The 10,025-nt window shown below is 34.7% G+C and overlaps 1 protein-coding gene across 1 annotated transcript in view; it reads right to left on the bottom strand.

Moving 5' to 3' along the window:
- Positions 1–604: 604 nt before the first annotated feature.
- Positions 605–10,025, bottom strand: part of LOC101684283 (zinc finger CCHC-type and RNA-binding motif-containing protein 1-like) — a 34,530-nt gene continuing 25,109 nt past the window's right edge. The window contains 4 exon segments of the mRNA XM_045077933.1: positions 605–842; positions 874–1,095; positions 1,097–1,172; positions 1,175–1,305. Coding sequence (XP_044933868.1) covers positions 605–842; positions 874–1,095; positions 1,097–1,172; positions 1,175–1,305 — 667 coding nt within the window.

The following is a 10,025-nucleotide window of genomic DNA, read 5'->3' as shown; positions in this document are numbered from 1 at the left end:
CTTGCTGAATGACTTATTTCACTTAGCCTAATACTCTCCAGTTCCATCCATGTTGATGTAAATGGTGGGTATTCATCCTTTCTGATGGCTGAGTAATATTCCATTGTCTTCTTTTTTCTTAAACAAAATTCTCTTGAAAATTTTATTAACATTTAATAACAATAAATCAGTCAGCATTTTCCAGTCTTCATGAAGTTTTTGTCTTAAAAAAATGAAATTTACTTCAAATGTCTTCATGTAAACCAATCTGACATGAATGAACTTTTTTAATGAACTTCTCAAACACATCTTTTTTATATATTCATCTTTTTTCTTGGGATAACAATGGCAATACTATGATAGTATTAATATTTCTTTTTAATTCAAATGAACTGTTCTCAAGGTTACTAGCAAATCTTCATTTTTGTTACTCTGCTAAGGCAAGATAGAAACATGATACTTTAAAATCATTTTCAATTTCCTGAGAACCTACTTTATAGTAAAAACTTATTTGGTACTAAGTGTTTTTTATGCTCAAATTCTAAAAGTAATCTTTAATTTCAACTGAACATGGTACCCCAAGATTTTAAAAAAATGTAATGATATTTACATGATAAATACAATTTTAATCACCCAGTTCTTCCTCATCACTGAAATACATGCTTTTCTTTATCTTTGGGCATCTTGAATCATCTGATGTTGAGGGACCCCCGAACTGGGTTTCCATTTTTTTTTGTTCTTCTTTAGTTTCGGCTTGCTGGAAAGGTATGGCCTGCCTAAGACTCTCAAGAGCAGGATCTTCCCCTTCATCTTTAATTTCTTCTACTTCTTCAATTTCTTCTTCTGGTGCAGGAATTTTCTTTCTTTCTTTCTTTCTTTCTTTCTTTTTTTTTTTTTTTCTTCTTCTCTTTCTTCTTTGGAGGTTCCCGTTTTCCAATATTTTTAGGGCAGGCAGAACTTAAGTGTCCACTTGCCCCACATTCATAACACTTAGATTTCTCAAAGTAGTTTTGTCTTCGAATGAACTCAGCTGTTCTTCCATTGTTGATAGCAATGCCTGCTTTTATCACTCTACCAAATAACTGTTTTTTATTGCTCTGGTACACTTTTGTGCAGAGTATCCAAAAATAAAATCAATGCAACCCCTTTACTCTTCCTGGTATCTTTATCTTCCATTATAGTACCCTTTACAATTTGCCATACTTGGAAAATATCTGGTATGAGTCATTGTTGGTCAGGGAAGAGGGCAAGTTGGATACATACACTGTGCTTTTACTTGGGGCCAATACACCACTCAATTTCTTTAGGTAGGGTGGACCTGGGAGACTAGAGTGTGAGCTCACAACTCAGCTGGGGCTCAACCTGGACTCTTCATCATCCCCCACTTGGGCCTTGGGTCCTGGGAGGGATCAGGCACCTGAGACTAGAAGGCAGTGACAGCTCAAACTTCTTTATCCATTCATCTGTTGAAGGACTATTTGGCTCCTTCTACAGTTTGGCTATTGTGGACATTGCTGCTGTGAACATTGGGGTATAGATGCCCCTTCTCTTTACTACATATGTATCTTTGAGGTAAATGCTAGTAGTGCAATTGCTGGATTGTGGGGTAGCTCTATTTTTAATTTGTTGAGGAAATTTCTTACTGTTTTTCAGAGTGGCTGTACCAGCTTGCATTCCCACCAATAGTGTAAGAAGTTCCCCTTTCTCTACATCCTTGCAAACATTGTTGTTTCCTGTCTTGTTAATTTTAACCATTCTAACTGGAGTAAGGTGGTATCTCATTGTGGTTTATACCCATTGAATACCTCCCCATTTTCTGTCCCTGGACCATGACAGCCATCATTCTGTTCTCTGCTTCCATGAATCTGAGTATTTTGGCTACATCATATAAGTGGAATCTTACAATATTTGTAAGTGTTTTTTTTTTCCACTTAGCATAATGTCTTCCAGGTTCATCCATTTGTTGGAAAGAGTAGGATTTTCTTCTTTTTAAAAGCTGAATAATATTCTATTGTAGGTTTATTCCAAGGTACCTTATAGTTTTGGTGCAATTATAAATGGGATCAATTCCTTGATTTCTCTGTCTGCTGCTTCATTATTGGAAGTATAGAAATGTGACAGACTTGTTCATTGATTTTGTATCCTGCAAGCTTACTGAATTCATGTATCAGTTCTGGCAATTTTTTTAAAGGTATTATTTATTTATTTCAGAGAGAGAGATGACAAGTAGGCAGAGAGGCAGGAAGAGAGAGAGGGGGAAGCAGGCTCCCTGCTGAGCAGAGAGCCCAATGCGGGGCTCTATCCCAGGACCCTGAGACCATGGCCTGAGCCGAAGGCAGAGGCTTAACCCACTGAGCCATCCAGGTGCCCCAGTTCTAGCAGTTTTTTTCTGGAGTCTTTCAGGTATTTTATATAGAATATCATCCCCCTGCACATAGTGGAAATTTGACTTCTTCCTCACCAATTTCATGCCTTTTATTTATTTTTTGTTATGTTTTCTGATTGCTGAGCCTAGGACTTCCAGTATTACATTAAATAACAGTGGTGAGAGTAGACATCCCCATCTTGTTCCTGAACATAGAGGAAGAACTCAGTTTTTCCCCATTGAGGAGGATGTTAGCTGTGGGTTTTAGTGATGGCCTTTATGATGAGGTATGTTCCCTCTATCTTTACTTTGTTAATGGTTTTAATCAAGAATGGATGCCATGCTTTGTCAAATGCTTTTTCTGCATCTACTGAGAAGATCATATAGTTCCTACCCTTTCTTTTATTAATGTAGTATATCATGTTGATTGATTTGCATCTATTGAACCATCTTTGCAACCCAGGAATAAACCCCACTTGATCATGGTGAATGATTCTTTTAATGTGCTATTGGATTCAATTTGCTAATATTATTGAGAATTTTTACATCCATATTCATCAGGAATATTGTCTTATAGTTCCCTTTTTTAGTGGGATCTTTGTCTGATTTTGGGGTCAGGATAATGCTGACCTCATAGAATGAGAATGAGTTGTCTTTCCATTCCTATTTCTCGGAATAGTTTGAGAAAAATAGATACTAATTCTTCTTTAAATGTTTTTTAGAATTCCCCTGTGAAGCCATTTTTGTTTATTGGGAGGTTTTTGATTATTGATTAAATTTCTTTTCTGTTTATCAGTCTGTTCAAGTTTTCTATTTTTTCCTGTTTCAGTTTTGGTAGTTTGTATGTTTCTAGGAATTTATCCATTTCTTCCAGAATGCCCTATTTGTTGGCATATAATTTTTTGTAGTAATCTGTTATAGTTGTTTGTTTATCTGTGGTGTTACTTGTGACTTCTCCTCTTCTCATTAGTGATTATATTTGGGTCCTTTCTTTTTTTGATAAGTCTATCTAGGGGGTTATCAATTTTATTATTTTTTTTTGAAGAAGCAGCTCCTGGTTTCATTAATACGTTGTTTTTCTTTCTTTTTTTTTTTAAAGGATTTTGTATATTTGAGAGAGAGAATACAAGGGGAGGGAGGAGAGGCAGAGGGAGCAGGATGCAGGACTTGATCCCAGGCCCTTGAGATCATGACCTGAGCCAAAGGCAGATTCTTAACCAACTGAGTCACCCAGGCACAGCCTCATTGATCCTGTTCTACTGGGGTTTTGTTTGTTTGTTTCTGTATCATTTATTTTTCCTCCAAGCTTTACTATTTCCCTTCTGCTGGATTTAGGCTTCATCTGTTCTTTTTCTAGCTCCTTTGGGTATAAGATTATGTTGTGTGTCTGAGATTTTTCTTGCTTCTTGAGGTAGAGCTATATTGCTATGTACTTCTCTCTTAACTGCTTTTCTGCATCCCAAAGGTTTTGGGCCATCTTGTTTTTTATTTGTTTCTGTGTATTTTAAAATTTCTTCTTTAGTTTTCTAGTTGATCCAATCATTCTATAGTAGGGTGTTCTTTAGCCTCCATGTATTTGTGGTCTTTCCAAATTTTTTCTTGTGATTGACTTTAGGTTTCATAGTGCTATGATTGGAAAATATGCATGACATGATCTCAATCCTTTTGTATCTGTTGAGATCTGATTTGTGATATGATAAATGATCTATTCTAGAAAATGTCCCATGTGCACTTGAATAAAATGTGTATTCTGCTACTTTAGAATGCAATGTTCTGCATATATCTGTTAAGTTCATCTTGTCCAGTGTGTCATTACAAAGAGGTAAAAATTCTATACTCAAAAAACTATAAAACTCTTGTGAAAGAATTGAAGATGACACAAAGAAATGGAAAAACATTCCTTGTTTGTAGATTGAAAGAACAAATATTAAAATGTCTGTACTACTGAAAGCAATCTACTCATCTAAAGCAAGCCCTATCAAAATACAGTACTAAAACAAACAATCCTAAAATTTGTATGGAACCACAGAACATCCCAAACAGCCAAAGCAATCTTGAAAAAGAAAACCAAAGCTGGAGGCATCACAAATCCAGACTTCAAGTTATATTGCAAAGCTGTAGAGATCAAGACAGTATGGTACTGGCACAAAAACAAACACATAGATCAATGGAATAGAATAGAAAACCCAGAAATGGACCCAAAACTACATGGTCAACTAATCTCCAACAAAGCAAGAAAGAATATTCAGTGGGATAAAAATAGTCTCTCCAACAAATAATGTTGAGAAAACTGGACAACTACATACAAAAGAATGAAACTGGTCCACTTTCTTACACCATAAACAAAAACAAATTCCAAATGGATGAAAGGCCTAAGTGTGAGACAGGAAGCTATCAAATTCCTAGAGGAAAACGCAGGCAGTAACCTCTTTGACATTGGCCATGGCAACTTCTTACTAGATACATCTTCAGGGTGAGGGAAACAAAAACAAAACGAACTACTGGGACTTCATCAGGATAAAAATCTTCTGCACAGAGAAAGAAACAATCAGCAAAACTAAAAGGCAACCTTCAGAATGAGAGAAGGTATTGGAAAGTGACATATCTGATAAAGGGTTGGTATCTAAAATATGTAAATAACTTATCAAACACCCAAACCAGTACACCCAAAAGCCAAATTACCCAGTTAAAGAATGGGTAGAAGACATGAAAAGAAATTTTTCCAAAGAAGACATACAGATGGCTAACAGACCTGAAAAGATGCTCAACGTCATTCATCATCAGGAAAATACAAATCAAAACTATAATGAGGTATCACCTCTCTCACCTGTCAGAATGGCTAATATTAACAATAAAGGAAATAGCAGTATTGGCAAGGATATGGAGAAAAGGGAACACTCTCACACTTACATTTATCACAGAATTATCAAGAATAGTCAAATTATGGAAAAAGCCCAAATGTCCATATACTGATAAATGGATAAAGAAAAGGAAGTATATATACATATACCTGTATATATAGGTATATGTATAGGTATTATATATATATGTATAGGTATATACCATATGTGTGTATATTATATGGGATATTATTATATGAGATATACATATATATGTAAATATTTATTATGGGATATTACTCAGGCATACAAAAGAATTAAATCTTGCCATTTGCAACTATGTGGATGGAGTTAGGGAGTATTCTGCTAAGCAAAATAAGTCAGAGAAAGAAAAATACCATACGATTTTTCTCATATGTGGAATTTAAGAAGCAAAACAGATGAACATAGAGGGAAAAAAAGAGAGGTAAACTATAAAACAGACTCTTAACTATTGGAAACAAGCTGAGGGTTGCTGGAAGGGATGGGGGCGTGTTAAATGGGTGATGGATATTAAGGAGAGTACTGGTTATGATGAGCACCGGGTGTTGTATGTAAAGTGATGAATCACTAAATTCTACTCCTGAAACTAATATTACACTGTACATTAGCTAACTGGAATTTAAATAAAAACTTTAAGCTAAAAAAGACTCTATTGTATGTATAGTCCACATTTTTTAAGTTCATTCACCTGTTGATAGCACTTGAGCAATTTTCATTCTTGGCTATTGCGAATAATGCTGCAACGAATGCAAATGAGAATGCAGATATCTCTGCAAGATCCCAATTTATATTCTTTTGAATATATACACAAAGGTAGAATTGCTGGATCATATGGTAGTTCTATCTGTAATTTTTTAAAGAACCTCCATACTGTTTTTCATGCCAGTTTCACCATTTTATATTTCCACCAAAAGTGTGCAAGGGTTCCCTTTCCTTTGCATCTTTATGAACACTTAGCTAACTTTCGGTTTTTTGATAATAGCCATCCTAGCAGGTGTGAGGTGATTATCTCATGTGGTTTTGATTTGCATTTCTCTGATGATTAGTGACGTTGAGCACCTTTTCATATATCTGTTGGCCATTTGTGTGTCTTCTATGGAAAAATTTTTATTCTAGTTCTTCATTCATTTTTAATTGGGTTATTTGTTTTTGTTTTTTTCTTTTTGCTATTGAGGTGTAGGACTTTCTTATATATTTTAGACATTAATTCCTTTTGAGGTATGTGGTTTGTAAATAAATACTGTTTCCCATTCTGTGGGTTGTCTTTTCATTCGTTTGATTGTTTGCTCTGCAGAAGCTTTTTAGTTTGATATAGTTCCACCTGTCTGTTTTAGCTTTTATTGCCGGTGCTTGGTTGTCATATCCAAGAAATCATTGCCAAGACCAACATCAGGGAACTTTTCTTTTGTGTTTACTTCTAGGAGTTTTATAAATTCAGATCTTATGTTTAAGTCTTTAATCTATTATGAATTGATTTTTTTTTTTTTGGTTTGGTGTAAAATAGGGGTACAGTGTCAATTTTTTTGTATATGGATATCAAGTTTTCCCAACACCATTTGTTGAAAAGACTGTTCTTCCCCATTGTGTGTGTGTGTGTTTTTTTTTTTTTTTTGTCCTATTGTGTATTTTTGGCATCCCTAGCATATAACTGTTGACCATATACTCATGGGTTTATTTCTGGCCTCTTTATTCCATTCCACTGGTCTTTATGCCAATGCCATATATACTTTTCTCAGTTATTGCAGATTTGTAGTATATTTTGAAATCAGAAAGTATGATGCCTCCAGCTTTGTTCTTACTCAAGGTCAGTTTGGCTACTCTGGACCTTGTGGTTCTATATGAACTATAGGATTGGTTGTTTTGTTTTTTTCTATGTTTATAAAAATATGGTTGGGATTTTGATGGGGATTGCATTGAATCTGTAGATTGCTTTGGGTTTTTTGAAAAATTTAACAATATTAAGTCTTCCAGTTTATGAATAGGAAATGTCTTTCCAGTGATTTGTGTCTTCTTTAATTTCTTTCATTGGTGTTTTTGTAGTTTTCAGTGTACAAGTTTTTCACCTCCTTGGTTAAGTTTATTTCTAAGCATTTTGCTTTTTGATGCTACTGAAAAAGAGATTGCTTTCTTACTTTCCTTTCTAGATAGTTTGTTGTCATGGTATAGAAATGCAATTGATTGTTTTAAGTTAACTTTATATCCTGCGACTTTACTGAATTCATGTACTAGATCTGTTTTTTAGTGGAGTCTCTATGTTTTTCTCTAATAAGATCATGTCATCTGCAAACAGAAATAATTTTACTTCTTCCTCTTTATTTTCTATTTATTTTTCTTGCCTAATCACCCTAGCTGACACTTTAGTACTATGTTGAATAAAAGTGGTGAGACTGGGCATCCTTGTCCCATTCTTGATCTTAAAGGAAAAGCTTTCAGCTTTCCACCATTGAGTATGAAGTTAACTGTGGGCTTATCATGGCTTAACGAAAGGGATGATGCTGGTAAAGAAAAAATGCTCCTGTTAACTATCTTAATGCAGCTGTTCTCAGTTTTGTGCTTTTCTGGGCTATTTCAACTTTCTAGCTAGATCTAGAAATCTCATGAAGGTATTGTGTCCATATATGGTTGGGGACAAGGGCTGAAAATCACTATTCTGCAATACTCCTGACATCACTCCTCCTACTACCACATATTTTTGGTTAGAAGCAAGTTACAAAGTCTGGCCAACATTCAAGGGAAGGAGAATTAGAGTTCACTTTTTAAAGGAAGAACTGTCAAAGAACTTGCAGATATGTTTTAAAACCACCACAAAAATAATGAACAAGTAAGGAAACAAATAAATAAATGAATGACACAGAGATGTATTTCAAGGATATATAACTAGAAGTGAATTGATGCATAAATGCATATGCATATTTCAAAAGTAAAAAAGATATTGCTCTTTTGTCCTCCAAAAGCACTGTTAGTACTCATGTAACCTCAAAGTCCTTAAATATTGGTTATTTTCCCCAAAGCTTAAGAACACTTGACACTAGAAAATCTGTTATATATATATATATATATATATATATATATATATATATATTCTATCCGATAGAGTAGAAACAATATATATTTTTAAAATTTTTATTTTACCTAGTTATTAGTGAGTTTAGTGTTTTGTGTTTATTGACCATATACATTCTGTGGTGAATTTCTTTTTAACATCTTTTGCTGTTTTAAATCTATTTACTTGCACTTGAATACATGTTTAAGAGGTCTTTATTTATGATGGATAGTAATCTGTTATTTATCACGAATGTTAAAATATTTCTTCTGGGTGAGTGTTTTTCCTTTAACTTCCCATTAAATTGTTATTTTGGAGTGCTTGGGTGTTGGTTAGATGTCCAACTCTTGACCTCACCTCAGGTCTTCATTTCAGGGTTATGAGTTCAAGGCCCATGCTGGGTTCCATGCTGGGCATGGAGCCTGCTTTTAAAAAAAGAAAAAAGTGTTGTTCTGTGCTATGTAGAAGTTTATTATATTTTAAATCTGCCAATGTTTTTCTTATATCGGCTTTATTTTAATAAGAAAAATATTTTTTAAATTGTCCAAAGATTTGGGACGCCTGGGTGGCTCAGTTGGTTAAGCAGCTGCCTTCGGCTCGGGTCATGATCCCAACGTCCTGGGATCGAGTCCCACATCGGGCTCCTTGCTCAGCAGGGAGCCTACTTCTCCCTCTGCCTCTGCCTGCCATTCTGTCTGCCTGTGCTTGCTCTCTCCCTCGCTCTCCCTCTGAAAACTAAATAAAATCTTTAAAAAAAAAAATTGTCCAAAGATTTCTTTTCTGTAGTTCTATATAGCATGGGTTATGTCAAATTTTTTGTGTGTATGGCATAAGAGGACACTTTAGTTTTGTTTCAGATTCCTTTTAATGGTAGTTTTAAGACGATTTAGAGCCATAGAACACTTTTTTGTTTGTTTATTATGTTCAATTAACCAATACTTTGTTTGGAAAAAAACAAGACATAAATGAAACTTTGCCCCTAGGAAAGCTACAGTGGTTTGGGTCAGAGCTCTCTCTCCCCATTTTCCTTATATCCCACCCTTGCTGGCTTCTAGGAGGAAGGGAGGAGGGTGAACAGGGAGTCATACTGAACACATTTGGAAGCAAATATAACTGGTTAAAGCAGTTGTTCATCCAGAGACTGGGAAACATTTAAAGTTGAATAAATACTATTTTGTTAGTTTATGCATTTACACCAATACATTAGTATGACTTTACATACATGAAGAGATTTATGCACATTCATGTTTTGATTTAACATTTACAAGTTTTAAATATGGCCAGTATAAAGCAACTACTTATATTTTGAAAATAAGGGAACCTAGTTTATGAATCAATGAAATTCAAATTTTTTTCTAATAATAAACCATATGGCTCCAGGAGCCAGGCAATGCATTCTATGTCTTAAGAGACAATTCTTACATTCTAGATATTCACCCACTCAGTGTATAAATGAGTCATGAGCTGAGACAACAAGCATGTAGTTTCAGATGCCATGGTACGAACACTGTGCATGTATCATTCATATCCCAAATATATACACTGCAGGCACATATGGACACACACTGAGTAAATCACAAAGCTTTCCATCCTGTAAGTCTTTCTCTTTAGCCTGTGATGGATCTCATTATTAATTAAAGAATCATTTAGCTTGCATAATTGTCTTCTGCCATACATAATTCCAACCTTTCAATGTCTTTTCAAGTTGGCTTTTTAGACTAAATGCACTCCTTTGTCTTGGTGACATCATCATCAC

Source organism: Mustela putorius, unplaced genomic scaffold (genome assembly GCF_011764305.1).
Source record: "Mustela putorius furo isolate JIRA1106 unplaced genomic scaffold, ASM1176430v1.1 tig00000224_pilon_pilon_pilon, whole genome shotgun sequence".
NCBI classification, from domain to species: Eukaryota; Metazoa; Chordata; class Mammalia; order Carnivora; family Mustelidae; genus Mustela; species Mustela putorius.
Note: the sequence above shows the minus strand (reverse complement) of the source record. Positions and strands in the feature narration are given on the sequence as shown.